General features: G+C 37.3%; 1 protein-coding gene across 1 annotated transcript in view; it reads right to left on the bottom strand.

The window, feature by feature from the left end:
- LOC134375052 (tripartite motif-containing protein 77-like) overlaps positions 1-16,769 on the bottom strand; it is a 39,001-nt gene extending 22,232 nt beyond the window's left edge. The window contains exon 1 of the mRNA XM_063093189.1: positions 16,660-16,769. Coding sequence (XP_062949259.1) covers positions 16,660-16,769 — 110 coding nt within the window. The remainder of the gene's footprint in view (positions 1-16,659) is intronic.
- Between the last annotated feature and the right edge of the window lie 773 nt (positions 16,770-17,542).

Raw genomic sequence — 17,542 nt, 5'->3', positions numbered from 1 at the left:
ACCAAAATACTCAAGTTGTGAATATAAAGTTGTATAGCATTTGCATACAACCTATGCACATCCTTCTATATACTTTACTTTTATTTTTTTTATTCAGAGTATTTTAATATCTACTTGTACATATTTGAGGGGTACAATATGTTGTTTCAATACGTGCATATACTACACAATGATGCACTTAGGGTAGAGAACATAGTTTTGTAACCATTAGCCAAACATTTCTCCTCCTCCTCCTCTCTCCCCCTACCCCAGCCTCCGATGACCATTATTCATTATTCTACTTTCTACTTCTATGAGAACTACTTTTTTTTTTAGATTCCACATATGAGTAATATCCTGTGGTATTTATCTTTCTGTGCCTGACTGGAAATCATCATGTTAAGCCAAACTTCTTAGTTAGTGCCATAACATATACTTTAAATATTTGTGTATTCATGTTCTTGTTTCATAAAATATCCACTTCTGTCACGTCTTTTCTTAAGTAATTTTTATTATTTCTTATAAGCATATTCATTATTACAAATCATGATGCCCTTTACCCAAACTATCCCTCCACAAACTCCCACCCTGCCTCCCCACCACCACTAATATCCTTAGGTTTGTTCTCTCCTTCTGAAAGTTCAACATATTGTTTTGTTTTGTTCTCTCTCTTTCTTTCTTTCTGTCTTTTTGTCTTTCTGTCTTTCCTTCTTTCTTAGCACCCAGAGATGACTGAGAACATGCAGTATTTCTCTTTCTTTGTCTGGCTTATTTCACTTAAAATAATTTTTTTCCAGACTCATCTATGTTGCTGCAAATGGAAGAATTTCATTCTTTTTTGTGGCATAGTATTCCATTGTGTATATATACCACGTTTTCTTTATCCAGTCATCTGTTGATGGCCATTATCAAAAAGACCAAGAACAACAAATGCTGGCGGGGATGCGGAGAAAGGGGAACACTTCTACACTGTTGGTGGGACTGTAAATTAGCATAGCCATTATGGAAAACAATATGGAGGTTCCTCAAACATCTTCAGATAGAACTGCCATATGATCCAGCAATCCCACTACTGGGCCTATATACAAAGGAATAGAAATTATCATGTCGAAGAGATACCTGCAATCCCATGCTCACTACAGCTCCATTTACAATAGCCAAAATATGGAACCATCTTTCCATATACTTTAAGTCATCTCTAGATTACTTATAATATCTAATGAAATGTAAGTGTTATGTAAATAGTTATTATATTGAATTGTTTAGGAAATAATGACAAGGAAAACAGTCTGTACATGTTCAGTACAGACATGATCATTGTAGGCCTAACTGCATAGTACATATCAGCAACAAAATAATATTTTCAATCCACATTTGGCTGAATTTACAAATGTGGAATCTGTTATATGCAGGGCTGGCTGTACTAATAAATTGAACACATCATCAAAATTTTTTTAAATCTGCTCTTTAAAGATACCATAAAAATATGAAAAGACAAACTATCAGACTAAGAGAAGATATTTGTAAATAATATATCTTATGAAGTATTTGTATCCGAAATCTATGAAAAATCTGAAACTTGGAAAAGAAAATTAACCAATTAGAATGTAGGCAAAAAATTTAAAAAGACATTTCACCAAAGAAGATATGTAAGTGGGAAATAAGAATAGGAAAAATAGTCAACATAATTTGTCATTGAGGAAATGCAAATCTCAACACACCCAGGAGAATGGCTAAGATTTAAAAAAAAAAAAAAGAACAAAAATGCCCCATAGCAAGTATTGTATGAAAATATTCATAACTCATTATTTGTAATAGCTCTAAACTGGAAAAAAAAACTCCAGTGTTTACCAGCAGGCCAACTGATAAATGGTGGTATACATAGAATGGAATATTACTCAGCAATAAAAAAGGAATAATCTATTGATATGAGGGGTCTTTAAAAAGTTTATGAAAAACTATCCATGGATTGCAAATCATTTTGCACCAAAACAAATGCATACTAACTTGTTATAAAATGTATGAATAAAGGCTAGTTTGAGGCACTAACAAGGATAAGACATCAGTTTGAATAGAGTCCCTATCACAGCGTCATGAATTCTGCTAAAACTGAAGCAAGAACAAACATTAAATTGATGGTGAAGCATGGGTAGAAAAATGGTGGAATCATTGATGCTTTACAAAAGGTTTATAGGGACAATGCCCCCCCAAAATCAGCAGTTTATAGATGAATAACTCATTTTAAAAAGGGATGACACAAGATGCTGTTGCAGGTGAAGCATGCAGCAGCAGACCATCCATATCAATTTGCGAGAAAAAAATTAATCTTCTTCATGCCTTAATTGAAGAGGACCAACAGTTAACAGTAGAAACAATAGCCAACACCATAGACATTTCAATTTGTTCAGTTTACACAATTCTAACTGAAAAATTACAGTAGAGCAAACTTTCTGCTTGGTGGGTGCCAAAACTGTTGCACCCAGATCAGCTACTGACAAGAGCAGAACTTTCTATGAAAACTTTAAACAGCTGGGGTCAAGACCCTGAAGTATTTCTTCAAAGAACTGTAACAGGAGATGAAACATGGCTTTACCAGTACAATCCTGAAGACAAGGCACAATCAAAGTAATGGCTGCTAAAATGTAGAAGAGGTCAAGTAAAAGAAAAATTGGACTGGTCAAGAGCAAAGGTCGTGGCAACAGTTTCGGGGAATGTTTAAGGCATTTTTGCTTGTTGACTTTCAGAAGGGTCAAAGAAAAACAACATCACTTATTATGAGATTATTTTGAAGAAGTTAGCCATAGTGTTAGCTGAAAAATGCCCAGGAAAGCTTCACCAGAGAGTCCTTCCGCACCACAACAATGCTGCTCATTCCTCTCATCAAACAAGGGCAATTTCATCAGAGCTTCTATGGAAAAATCACTAGGCATCCACCTTACAGTCCTGATTTGAATTATTCTGATGTCTTGTTTCCTAATCTTAAAAATTCTTTAAAGGACACCCATTTTACTTCAGTTAATAATGTAAAAAAGACTACATTGACATGGTTAAATTCCCTGGACACTTGGTTTTTTCGGTATGGACTAAATGGCTGGTATCACTGCTTACAATAATGTCTTGAACTTGATGAAGCTCATGTTGAGGAATAAAGTTTATATGTTTTGTTTTTATCTTTTAATTTCATTTTTTCACAAACTTTTAAAAATTCCATATATATGATATATTACAGATGAATATCAAGATAAGTATATTGTATAAAAGAAACTAGACCAAAGTGAGTACATACTGTATGGCTCCATTTATATTCATATCTAGAAAATGCAGACTAATTTATAGTTACAGGAAGCTAATTAATGGTTGCTGGAGAACAGGGTAAGACAAGAGGAGTGAGAGGGAGGAATTATAAAAGAGGATAAGAAAACTTCTGGAATGATAGATGTATCCAGTATCTTGATTTTGGTGATAGTTTCACAGGTTTATACATATGTCAAACTTATCAAATTGTATACTTTAAATATGTAATAGGGTATTATCCATGCACTAGGAGAGCAAAAAAAAATCTATAAATCAAATTTACAATTTAATAGTTTCAAACATCAAAGATGATCAAATATTCAGGAAAAGCAAGTCATTTATTGAAAAACCTGAGAGCCTAATGATCTTGACATCTGGATGGATGCCCCTAAGAAGTTTGGCTTCCAAGATTTCTCTGGATGCACAATTACTACAGAGGTTGCCACCCTTTTTATTAAACTTAGAACTGCTTTGGAGCGAGTTTGCAGAGGTTTCTAAGAGTCACTAGGGAACCTACTCAGGATCTGTCCTCACCTTTTATTCTGGCTTGTTTAAGTCTCAGCAAAACTCAGACAGAAAAACATGTGGCCTAAATGGGAGTAAAATACTATACCCCAAAGTATCTGAAGAAATTATTCAGCATGTAATTTCAGAAGCTGGGGGAGTCCCTTTATGACTAGATTTTGAGGATACTTGATCAAGGAGGACAACATATGGGATAAGACAGAGTTTATTGGGTTGGGAGCATTTTCTGAGGATATAGAATATAGTAACCTAGAAATGACATCAGGGAATGGGGCACACTTGATAATTGGTGGCTCCCATAGGCCTGAAAAAGAATCAGTGGTCCATGGTAAGCAGCACTGAAGTGGTGAAATTACTGTAATAGATGGCAAAGGACAGAATTAAAAGGCAGAGGGGCATTTGCATGTTGGAGCATGCATATTATTATGCCAGACAATCAACTACAGAATTATGTTTCTTAGGATTTCCAAGAGGATACATCATTCACCAAGGTTATCAGGAATATGCTGCTGAGAAGAAACTAGCATCAGTAAGAAGTTCAGTGATAGCTACACTCTCCAAGCCTAAGCTGATGTTAGAAGTATTTACAGAGCTTGGTTGTTGATAGCAATCAGGTGATGAGGTATTTAACCTCCAGATGCCAGCAGATTGCAATTTTTGTAATTACTAAGAAGGGCTAAGCAGTAACCAAGAGGGCTTGACTCACATAGAATTGTGAAGATGGTTAACAAACAGTATCCCCAGGGGAAAAATAGATTGACTACCAAGGGTACTGCTTTAAGATGTAATTAAAAAGAAAGGAAGAACAAATAAGCAAGAGGCCAAGGATAATTTCCACTGATGAAATTAGTGAGCCCTTTCTCAGTTCCTAAGTCTAAAACAATTTTCAGGCCCAGAGCTCTTTGATTGATGTGACAAGCACATCCCTAGGAGTAAGTCACTATGACAAATATATTCTGTAATGATTTCCCATTTTTAACCCATAGAAACCTATGGCTTTTTACTTGAGTGAATGTTCATTGGGGAAAAGGAAATATGCATACATTCGAATTCACACAGGTTGTGAGTTTTCACTGATACCTGGAGACTGAAAGTATAATTATCTTATGTTAGAGTGGGAACATGTGAGCATTAGGTAAGAAAGTAAAGTCTGATGAAAATTCAGAAGACTGTGAGTCAGTTGGATCTATAGACTCACCTAGTGGTCATTTTCCTGATCACTAACTATATAACAGAAAAATGAATAGTTCACTTACAAGTCTGGAAAATGGTGCTGGATGCTGGCTGGTGTACCTTAGCTGGAGCTCTTGCCTAGCATATCTTGATTTGGCCACTCCATGTAGCTGCTTGGGCTTCCTCGCAGGATGGGAGTTAGTCTCTTAGAAGGAGCATCCCAATAGAGCCAGGTGGAAGCTATATTACATTTATACTACAAAAAATATCTCATTTACTGTAGTTACAGCCCTACACAGATTCAAGGGGATGGAACACTTTCAGTGGGAGCAGTACTTAAGTTAAATTGTAGCAAAAGAATGTGGAATGGGATGTATTGTTGCAGCTATTCAGTGGGCGTGGGGTGGTGGAGGTCATGGGGTAGAAGAGAAGAAATGCAACCTTCTACATCTAATCTTCCTAATAGGCAGATATCAGAGTCCTAGATCCAGAGTGAGCCTCTTATAGATCTATCATTCAAACTCCAGATTCCTATCAAAGGTCCCTCTGATTCTCTGGATTATGGACATGGTAAATATTCCTTTGGAGAGGTGGGTGCCCTGCAAGGATTTGAGGTCAAATGGACAATCATTCTCTACACAACATTGTTAAAGTGTTGACACAAATATACACAATAGTGAAGTAGGGGGATGGGAGAGTTGTTGTCTACCTCCTTGTCAGGACCAGGAGCAAACTTGGTAATTCTAGGATAGTGAGGTGGAAAAGGTCAATACCTATCCTCATAAAAAGCCCCTTTGATGGCTCTATATTTTTGTTTTGGTTTTGGTTTTTTTTTATTTGTTCATTTTTGGTGCCTAGCCAGTATGGAGATCTGAACCTCTGAACTTGCTGGTACCAACACTGCACTCGAATCAACTGAACTAACCAGCCAGCCCATGATGTCTCTATATTTGACTGAAAAGTCTCACTTAAGCAGACCTTCTGGATGTTCTTTACTTCCCATGACTTCTTGATTACAATGACCATATTCTGGGCTTCTGTCCACGTGAGTGTTTCTTAGTGAAGAATGAGGAAGTCATTCCCTTAATAGAGGTTCAGAAACCCACAGCTGAGTCATCCGCTGGACTTGACCAGTAAGAGTGGCCTGAAAACAGAGAAACTTTGGTCCTGTCCTTGGGCAAAATCTGTTTCATTCTCACTGTTCTGTACCTCACTGTTCTGTACCTCCCATATTCAGAAGGGAAAATCAAGCTAGTTCCTGTGACTTCCCACTCTTCAGAGCTGTGGAAGTTTTTGATGCCGGCTCAGAGATATGTCATCTGTTTGCTAAAATATAATGTCTTATTAACATTCTGTGGTGAAAGATCGGCCCTGTCCTTGCCACGGGCCCTGACCCTTTTCCCATAAGCACCTTTACTCTGGCCCTAAGTGACTCTGAAATCCTTCTCCGTCTTCAGTTCTCTGTCTGGCTCAGGTCTCAGTATGCATGTCTGTTCCTACCCACGTTCCAAGGCTCTTCCCTAGCTCTTCACTTTCATAACATAAGAAGAACTGATCATCTAACTATCCCAGAATGAGAAATAGGGGTTTCCTTTTGTTGCCTAAACCATAAGAATGCAGGATCCTGAGGGAGAAGAAGGAGGCGAAAGGAGAGGCTCCCCAAAATGTTCAGTCACATCCTTGTGATGGGATTTCAAGTAGCTGGAAAGAAGGTTTTCCTGTCCTGATGGATGCAAGAAACATGAAAGGAGGTCATGCCTAGTAGGACAAGGGGTATTGGGGATTATGTAATAGGAAGAGAGGAAGAGGAAAGTCAAGTCCAGGTAAAGGAATGGAGATGACAGTGGGACTAGAGAGCCAATAGAAGTAGAGGGGAATTTGGAGAAAATACTGGAAAAGGCAATATAAAGAAATTGGCAAAAAATTTTTAAAAATGTTATACAAAGTAAACTTTCCTTACTTTAACTGAATGCACCAATGAATACAAGATACATATAGCCCTTGGGGAATAGCACAACATTGTATAAAATATTGGATCCTGATAAGGAAGAAAACAGGCCAAACTTCTTGTGCATTTTTAAATGAATCTTGAGTGCTTACATTTTGAGGAACTGGCATGAAGTTTCTGCTGTTCATCAATCCTCAAAGTGAGAAAGACAGTGGAAAGCAAAGTGGCATCATGGTTAAGAGCACAGGCTTGAAGCTAAACTGCTCATGTTTGATTCCTAGACCCACTGCTTACTAGCCCTGTCACACGTGGTATCTCAGCTTCCTAACTTGAAAAGAAAAATACCTATTTCAAGGTGTATGTGTGTGTGTGTGTGTGTGTGTATTACATATTAAATATATATTTATATAGAGTAATAGGATATATAGTAATATATATAGCTTACATGTACTGTGTATAGTAATTGGATCAGTGCCTTGTTAATTGTTACTGTTAAGTACGTGAACAAAATGACCAAAAAGAGAGAGGGTCAAGAGTGAGCACACCCATGAGAAAGGCACACAGATGGGAATGAGAGAAAAAGGAGAGCAACTTAGGAGGAGGCAATGAAAATAGAGCAGGAGATTAATTGAGAGAGAACCCAAATTTGAGACAGCAGTAGGTGAAATATCCAGGAAAAGTTTCTTAAAAGCACCTAACAACTTTCAAAATTTGTCATAGAAGAATGATTTTTAAAAAGGACACATTTGGATACAATTCTGGATAGAGATTTCATCTGTTTCTCACACTCATCTACGACCCCTATGGTCATGACCCACAACAATAACAGGTCAAGGATCACTACCTAGACCTCCCCAATGTAGATCAAAAGACTCAGCCAAAGGTGTCTGACAAGAAACTCACAATCTAGGAGTTGGGCTTTAGCAGATGGGACCTTCTTTCATGTGGTCCTCAATTTGTAGGGTTGGGGGAAAATGCTACTTTTGGGCTTCCAGCAAACCCCAAGATGAATCCATACACTGTTCCCCCAGGCTCCTGGACCTTGCTATGGATTTCAGTAAAAGCCTCTCAGAACCACAGCTGGTCTCAGCTACCCTTAGAGTTAAGTGAGACCAGACTCCTCTCAGGTCCCCAGTAGAGCCACAAAAGGATGGGAGACTTTATGAGGCTGTGTGAAGACCATAGGCACGTGAAGTAAGGAGAAGTCACTGCATGTGTCTTGGCCACCTCTTTTTGGTTAATCACCCGGCTGGACACACGACTCAGTTTTCCCTTTGTTCAGTTATGCCATAGCATGCTGAATGTCTCCAAATATAGCTCTCATAGATTAGGGTCTGGATCTTAGTTTCCATTCTGAGAGGAAGCACCCCAGTATCATGCACAGCAGAGCTTCTTATAACCTTTCCCCCTTCCCTGGGAGACGTGACCACTGTATCACGAGTATATAGGTGGGGTACTAATCATGTACCCGAGTTCCAACATAGTTTTCTTGAAAACAGGCATTTAATCACCCTCCTGGAGTCAGGGTTTCCAGGTAGGACTCTTCTGCCCTCTGTTCCTCAGAAACAAATAATAGTATTTCAGAAAGAGAGAAGGAATAACCATAAGAAAGAAATGAGTTGAATTACCTCCTTTATACAAACTGATTTTTACAATTCCACTCAATGAACACTAACAAAAGAACCATCTGTACAGTTCTGCTACAAGACATTAAGTGAAGCCTTTCTCCAGTATCCATCTCTACGTTGCCTATCCCTTACCTCAATAAGCTTCTCACTACAAACGCAGGAAAAAAAGAAATAATTAAAAAAAAAATCCCAAATCTCATTCATCCTTGAAAAACATGGCTTCTATTTCCTTTCTCATCTCAGAGACTACAAAGTTTTGGGGAGGACTGGGAATATCTGACGTTCTTCTCTCCTCTTTCCATGTGCTCATAAGTGCTCACACACACATGCACGCAAGTTATTGTAAAGATTTAAAAAGATCGTTGTGATTAGTGATTAAGAAAATAAAATTGAAAACATCATTTAAGGCTGGCTGGTTAGCTCAGTTGGTTAGAGTGCAGTGTTACAAAACCAAGGCCAAAGGTTTAGATCCATCCACCGGCCAGCCACCGAAACAAAACAAAAACATAATTTGATTCCTAGAAGTTTTGCTCATTATGCATTTTTCCCAAGTAGTATATCAAAAGTGCAACCGATTTCATGCTGTATCTTCTCTCTTTACCTGTCTTTCTCTCTCAATACATATAAAGAGCAACATTTCCACTCAATCCCACTCAATTTTTTGTTTAATTTTCTTAACTTTTCCCCCAATGGAATGCAAAATGTAGAATAACTTACACCAAAAATATTTTTAAAATATTAACAAAGACTAATTATGTATAATGGGTTAAAATAATTTAATGTAATTTATTTTTATATTCTTTTGAATTTTACAAGTTGGAGAATAGAGGTAGACAGCTCTCTCTGTGAGATCCATACACCCTCGAATGAACAATTTCAAAACTCTTTCATTGATAGAAATAAAGCCCATAACCTGCCAAGGAGCTCTGGAGGGTAGTCTCCATGTGTGGAGGGCAGTTCTCACTCCAGTTCTACTTCTTTGAAGGCTTTCTGAATAATCACTGCCACCATCTAGGTGACCAGAGGTGGAGCTTTTCCACATTAATATGCTTACTGAACTTTTATCTCATTTTTTGTTTTCAAACATAGGGCAGAGATGAAGCTGAAATTGTGATTAAAGTGTTTATTAAAGGCTCCATGTAAACTACAGGGAAAGAAAAACAAACAGTGTCTGGGAGGCAGGTAATCTGGTTTATACAGCTCACTTTTCTCACCTTCTAGTTGGTGCTTCTCCTTGAGGAACCTTGGCTGTCTGATCCTGTCTGCATCCACCACCTGGAACTGAAACTCTGCATCTCTACCCAGACTGTCCGCATCCAGGAAGGGGCGGGGATGGGAGAAGGTAAAGAAGCTTTCCTTCCAGCTGTGCTGTGTTTCCTTTCTGAGAAGGGATCCTTCTCAGATTAACATCAAGGTTGATGACTTAGCCTTCTAGGTGCATCAGAATCACCTGCAAAGCTTGTTAGACCATAAATTGCTGGTCCTCAACCACAGATGTTCTTGATGCACTAGATCTGGGCTAGGGCCAGAAAGTTTGGATTTCAAATGATTTATAAGGTGCTGTTGGTGGTTCTGGTCCCTGGACCATACTTTGAGAATCTCTGATGTAGCCCAAAAAAGATGGTATTTTTACGTTGTATGAGTAGGGACAATTTAAAGAAAAATCTTATTGGAAAGCACAAAGTCCAGCTGTGGACTTGCCAGTGGTTTGCGGTGGGGAGAGCAGAGTGGTGGGAGGTGCAGCCCCTTCTGCCCACACAGCCACAGCTCTTTTGGGGAGGGGGCGATGGTTACCATGTAGCACACTTTGTTTTCGTGGTCTAGGAGGTAAAGCAACAAGATGCATGACTGGTTTTTACAGGCCCAGACAGCCCCACCTTTGAACTATTCCCTTCCCCACTCCAACACCACAACCAGTAGATGACCAAAAAATGAACCCTAACTACAGGGGTTCTCAGAGTGTGGTTCTGAAAACCTTGGGGCTCTTAAAGTCAAAATTATTTTAATAACAATATTTAGACATTATTTTCCCCTTGAACTTTTATTTTTCTACCAGAGTACAGGAGAATTTTGCAGGGACTACATGACATGTAATATCAGAAAACACTGAGTGGAAAACAGATATGAAAATCCAGATGTCATCTACAAAGCCAGACATTAGAAGAGATTTGCAAAAAAGTGTAAAACAATGTGACTCTAATTATTTTTATAATTTTGGAAAATAGAACTATTTTTCCCAAAATATTGTTACATATTATAATTTTATAACTGTTATTAAAAATTATTAATAAATACATATTTAATGATTTCCAGTTTTAATTTCTAATATGGCATATCTTGACATTAAAAACCCACATAAATAAAAGCTTTGGGGGACCCACAGTGATTTTTATCAGCTTAATTTAGGTGTAACTTATAGACCATAAAATTCACCCACTTAATAGATAGGTACAGTTTGATGATTTTAATAAATTTTTTTTAAATTTATTTCATGCCACCATCACCAGATCCTCTTTTAGAACACTTCTATCCTTCCCAAAAGATCTCTCCTGTTCTTTAACAATCAGTTTCTCGTAGCATCCCTGGCCTCAGGCAAACACTAATCTTTCTGTGTATAGAGTTTTGCCTTTTTAGAAATATCACATATGTAATTATACAGTATATAATCCTTGTGTCTGGCTTCTTTCACTTAACATAATGTTTTTGAGAGTCACCATGATTTTGTGCAAATGTGGGTTGCATATTCCATAGTATAAATATACTAAATTTTATTTATCTATTCATCGGGTGATGGACATTTGCATTGTTTCCAATTTTTGGCTACCATGAGTAATGTTGCTGTGAAATTCACTAGCAAGTTTTTCATTTATCATGGGTAGTTGCTTAGGAATGAAAGTAGGGAATTATTTGCTGTGTATGTTTAATTTTTTAAGAACATGCCAAACTGCTTTTCAAAGTGGCTGTACAATTTTACACTGCCACCAGCAATCTATAAGCTTATAGTTTCTCCACATCTTCATCGACACTCAGTATTTTCAGTCTTTATTATGTAAGCCATTTCCTTTCCTAGTGTGTAGTGGTATCTCATTGTGGTTTTAATTTGCATGTATCTTACTAATGACTTATGATGTTGAGCATCTCTTTATATCCTTACATGCCATCCAAATATCTTCTTTAGTGAAACATCTACTCATGTATTTCAGGTTGTACAAGAGTTTCATTGGATATTTTCTCAATTATTGAGTTGTAGGAGTTCTATTTGATATAAATGCTTTATCAGATATATGTTTTGTAAATATTTTCTCTCAGTATTTGGTTTATCTTTTCATTGTATTATCTCTGTTGGTGAACAAAAATTTTAATTTTGATAAATCCATTTGTGTTTTTTAATGTTTCTTTTTCTGATACCATATGCAAGAAATATTTGTTAAACACAGGTCACTGATTTTTTTCTTTGATTACTACCAGAAGTTTTATATTAGGCTTACACTTAGGCCAATAATATATTTTGAGTTAAATTTCGTGTATGGTGGGATTTGGGTTTGAGGTTCATTTTTGCACATGAATTTCAAATGTTTAAGCACTATTTGTGGGAAAGGTTATCCTTTACTCCTTCAAATGATCTTGTCAATCAACCGTATATATATATATATATATATATATATATATATATGGACTCACACAATACATATATGTCTTTTTTACTTGGTATAATGTTTCTGAAATTTACTTATATTGTAGCATGTATCAATATGTCATTATTTATTTATATATAATTATATTTTTCTGATAATATCTCAATGTATGGATATATTATATTTTGTTTAGCCATCCAACATTGCTGGAGATTTGTATTGCTGTCACTCTTTACTATTATAAATAATGCTATCATGTACATTTGAGGTCAAGTCTCTGTATAGACATATGTTTTCATTTCTCTTGGGTAGATACCAAGAAATATAATTTCTGAATTTTCTCATAACATTATGTATAATATTTTAAGAAAATGAAAAATTGTTTTTCAAAGTGGCTGAACCATTTTACATTTCTACCAGTAATTCAAGAAGGCTTCCATTTCTCCGTATGCTTAGCAACAAACGTCATTGTCTGTCTTTCACATTATAGCTGTTCTGTTGGGTCTATAGTGGCATATAATTGTGGTTTTAATTTAAATTTTCCTAGTGAGATATTGAGCCTCTTTTTGTGTACTTATTAGTTATCTCACAGAGTTGCAACACGCATACCATTCATAAGAATAAATGTGAAATAAATAAATGCAAGAGGTCTTAACTTACCTATTAGAAGAATAAAGTATTTTATGTAAGCTCAAAATATAAATCCCAATATGTTCTGTATACAAGAAGCACACCTAAGGCAAATAACTCAGAAAGGCTACAAGTGAAGAAAAGGGCAAAGTTATGTCAGAAAGGTGGAAACATTAAGAAAGCAGCATCTGTGGTCCTGATAACAAACTAAGTAGAATTCAAACCAACAACATTCAGTGTGACAAAGAAAAACATTTTGATGCTGTCAAAATTTACAATTAAAAAATTTAAAATTATGAATATCTGTGTATCAAATGTATAGCAACCAAAGTAATAAAGCAAAAAGTTAAAAGAGATGCTCAGAAACCTAGCTAGAACACACTAAAATTAGGAGATATTTATATAGCATTTTTAATGCAAGACAGATGAAGAGGCTAAAACAATATAAATAAGCATATGAAAGACCTTAAGATTATGATTAGTATCATAGACCTGTTTATTTCTACACTGTGGAATTTACTGATATTTTCATTGTGATGTAATTTATGGGTTTTTTTGTTTGTTGGTTTCAGGGAATATTTTATATTCTTTTGAGAAAAATGTGCATTCTCTATAATCAAGACAAATAATTACACACACACACGCCTGCACAAACACACAGTAGTTATGATTAAGCCTCAGATACAGGAAGGCAGCGTGTTCCTAGGGCTTGTGGGTGGGAATCCTGCACTGTTCCCAGCTCTGGGCTTTAATCCACCACATATCTGCTCCTTTCTTCTCTTTTACTTGTATTTCCTTTTCCCTGCTCTGAGCTGAAATAAGTTTTCACCAGTGTCCTAGAAGCAATAGTATTTCTTAATCTTCCTACAGTGATTTATGCTTTTCTTGCATTGGAGAGATATGTCTTTCTCATCATGATCTTCATACTTTTCTCTTTGCTGACAAAATACTTAGTATACATTAACTCAATGACAGTTAAATCTTCCAAATCTTCCAAAAGAAGAAGCATTTGCCAACTATGTGTGGGTTTTGCTTGTAATAGTGAGAATAGCTTAGGATGTCATAGAAAGATATGCAGAGTAACTATGAAATACAAGGCCCTACAAGAGAGACAAAAACAGCTATTGTGTGTGCAATGTCCCAGACACCTGGAAGAACCAGCATGTGTTTACCACAGAAAGTAAGAGGGAAGTCATTTCCACAAAAAGAGCAAATGTCTAGAAAGTGTATGAGGCATGAAGAATGACAAGCTTCTACTGTATGGCAATGGTAATAAGCAAGACCCCAGCAGGAGCTTAACTTCACCAGTGGATATGCGGTGGTTTGTCCTTCTAGGGCTTCCTCTGTGAAGAAAAGAAAGAAAGACAAAAGTAAGAGGGGACTCAGAAATGAGGGAGATTGGCATTTTTGTAGATATCTGCCTCTACTGAAGGAATAGGGACACTGAATAAGGAAATGACATTTCATCAATGCAAAGCACTTTTTATGTCCCTTTAGTTACCCTTGTTCTCAAAAGGCCTTATTCCTGTCAGACTCATTTATTTTTTACTGGATTTCTCACCATATACATCACTACATTTGCATACAAATTACCTCTTTAAAAATATATGTAGTACATATATTTTCCCATGTATCAAAGATTTCTGTTTTTATATGAAAATTCAAAATGAGAAATAAAATTTGGGAAGCTTCTATCCAAATATTTTTGGGGACAGAAATTGTCGGCTAATGGATCACAAGATTTTGGCCAAAGCTATCCCAACACTGAAGATAAGTCTGTCAGGCTTGTATCATCTGGGTTCAACTGGAGAAGTGGAGACAGTAAGAGGGAGAGAAGGAGGGAGGGAGGAAGAACAAGGGAATTGACTTAAATGACTATGCGGACTGGCTCAGCAAGTCAGAGATCAGTGGACAATCATTTAGAAAGAAAAAAGAATAGAAAAAGAAAAGAAAAAGAATTAGCAGGCTGGAATCTAACTAGCACAGCCAAAGATGATGCTGTCCACAGGCAGTCAGGAGCATTTGGAGCAATGTGGACCCATTTGCTGTTTGGAGTTTTATTCAGGGAATACCTGAACTTTCTTTAATGGCATCTCATTGATTAAGCCAAGTTCACATGGATAATTTCCCTAGTTCACAGTCAAGATTACAGACTTTAACTGCATCTGCAAAATCCCTCCACAGCAGTCCCTAGATTAGTATTTGCTTGAATAACTGGGAAAGCTGTGTGTGCTACAAAACGGCTGCCTCCCTCTCTTACATCCTTGCAGTTTAGCCAGGTTAACACATCAAAAACCATTACAAAGCTATATGCCACTGGATTTAAAAGGTATAAAAAATATAGTTTGTTTCATACCACGTTTAATTTGCAGGATACCCTAAGGAGAGAATGCCCTAATTATGCAGTCCATAACTAAATAGGTACTATTTTAGTTAACATTTTTACTGTAATGTTAATAATATTATAATGCAATTAACTAATGATAATAAGGTGAAAGTCTGTTTTTTTAGATCATCCACTGTGAGCTTGACTAATTTCAGTGCATTTCTAATTTTATATTCTTCAGTAGTATGAATTTTTTGGTGGTAGTTGTTGCCATGTGGATGCATTGGATTTAAAATATTAATAATTCTGTTAAAAACACACACACAATCCTTTATGTGCTAAATCAGTATTTATGAACATCTTCATTTATATAATGTGTTGAATATTATACAGTATTTTTTACTGACTTATTCTCCATATCGTAACGCATTCAGTTTATACTCTATTGTATCAGCTCATTTTCTGTTGCTTTTAATGGAATACCTGAAACTGGGTAATTTATTAAAAGACAAAATTTACCCCTCACAGCTTTGGAAACTGGGAAGTCCAAAGTCCAGGGGCACGTCTGGTGAGGGCATTCTTCTCAGTGGGAACTCCCTCCAGAGTTCTGTGGCGACACAGGGTACCACATAGACAGGGCTGAGCAAGAGCGTTTTAACGTGCTGACTTGCTCTCCTTATAAAGCCACCAGTCTACTCCCTGATAACCCATTAAATCTTTAACCCATTAATCCCATTACTGAATGGATTAATATATTCATGGGGACACAGTCCTCATGATCCAATCACCTCTTAAAGCCCCCACCTTTCAAATACCATCGTCAGATTTTCCACCTTCTTAACACTGTTATAATGGAGACCAAGCTCCAACATGAGCTTGGAGGGACATTCAAACCACAGCAAATATTTCTTTTTTTAACTACTGAAAATAATGCTACTAAAACATATCCTTTTATATATCTCCTTCTTTGTGAGAAATTCTGTTTTAACGATTCTAGAGATGATATTTCATGTTTAAAAGGGTTTGTGGATATGATTTTGACAGGTACCTTGGAACTGTGCTGATACAGAGTGGGATGGTCCTATAGAGTGGTGACTCTTCTGAACTTGTGTCCTAAACCATCCACTGAATGAGAAGGAGTACAGTGAGTGGACCCAACTCAGATCCAGGTGAATTGAGTGGTCCCTGCAGCCCCCAGCACCAGGAATGAAATGGAACCACCTGCCTGGGATCTGCTGCTTTATGCTCTAGGAAATTTTTGAGAACAAAGTCTTCAATGAACAGGAGCCTGCAGAATGGGGGTATAATGACCAGGGGCCCAGCAGGCATGTGCAGTGCAGCTCCACCAGCAGTGAGGGAGGGATTAGGAATCTCTCCCTAGAGGGAGGCACATTTAGAAAAGGAACCAGAGCCCTTGATGCAGCAGGTATAGAGTGGGGCAATTCCAAATTGTCTTCTTGAGAGTGCATGTCCCCCTCAACTACTCCCAACCCCCCCCCCACACACACACATAACACCTACACACAACAGTGCTCCTGTTGCTGGGATTCTGGGTTTTCCTCCGGATTGCTGCAGGAGTGAGGCGCCAGGGGGGAGCCACCATACACCTCAGCCCACTGCCCATGGGTCATGTCGGCGCCTTGGCTTCTAGCTCCAAAACAACTACAGCAGATTCTCAGGGAACCGACCTGGTTTGTGCCCCTGACTTTTCAGTATTGTCACCTGCTACTGGTTGGTAGTTGGGTGTCCTGCCACTCTAACCTGCGGATGAACAGTGCACATAGTGGTTACCAAAAACCTGTTTGGTGACTAGTATGTCTATGACTGGGGAGGGTTTTGATGGATGGCTGTGGGTAGTTTTTGCGGATATGTAAATTATCGTTCAGTTAAATCATGATGTTGTTCTGTATTGCTCTGTTGTTATTATTATTTAGTTCTTGTAGAATAAAGTCAACTATTTATTCTAGAAATCTAATTATACTGACAATGCTTCAGGCTGCTTTTCTTTGGCATAAAAACTTGACATCCTAAAAAGTGGATTAGAATTTACTAATGAGAAAGTTGACATTTGGTTGCTTAAAAATAGTTTGTTTCTGCATTACAATACCTATTTTTTAAAGGAGAAAGAGAATAATAGAAATATCTTTCTTCTTTTAACTAACTAAATGTATAAATTGAGCTATGGAAAAGTATTGAGAATATAAGGGTAGAGTTGGTCCTGAGATCTAGCAAAAGCTATGTGAGTGAATGTTCACAGCTGAAATTTAGCTCAGGGGTCTTTGCCAGGTGGCTTCAGGACAGAGGGAGGTGAAGTTCAAGAGGGAGATTTAGTTTTGCCCTTGGTTCCAGCACCCAGCTCCCCTGGAGGGAGCCAAACAAACCCAGCTCAAGAGCTAGATGGGTA

This window comes from Cynocephalus volans, chromosome 4 (assembly GCF_027409185.1).
Source record: "Cynocephalus volans isolate mCynVol1 chromosome 4, mCynVol1.pri, whole genome shotgun sequence".
In the NCBI taxonomy this organism is placed as follows: Eukaryota; Metazoa; Chordata; class Mammalia; order Dermoptera; family Cynocephalidae; genus Cynocephalus; species Cynocephalus volans.
This window is presented reverse-complemented; position numbering and strand designations above follow the sequence as displayed.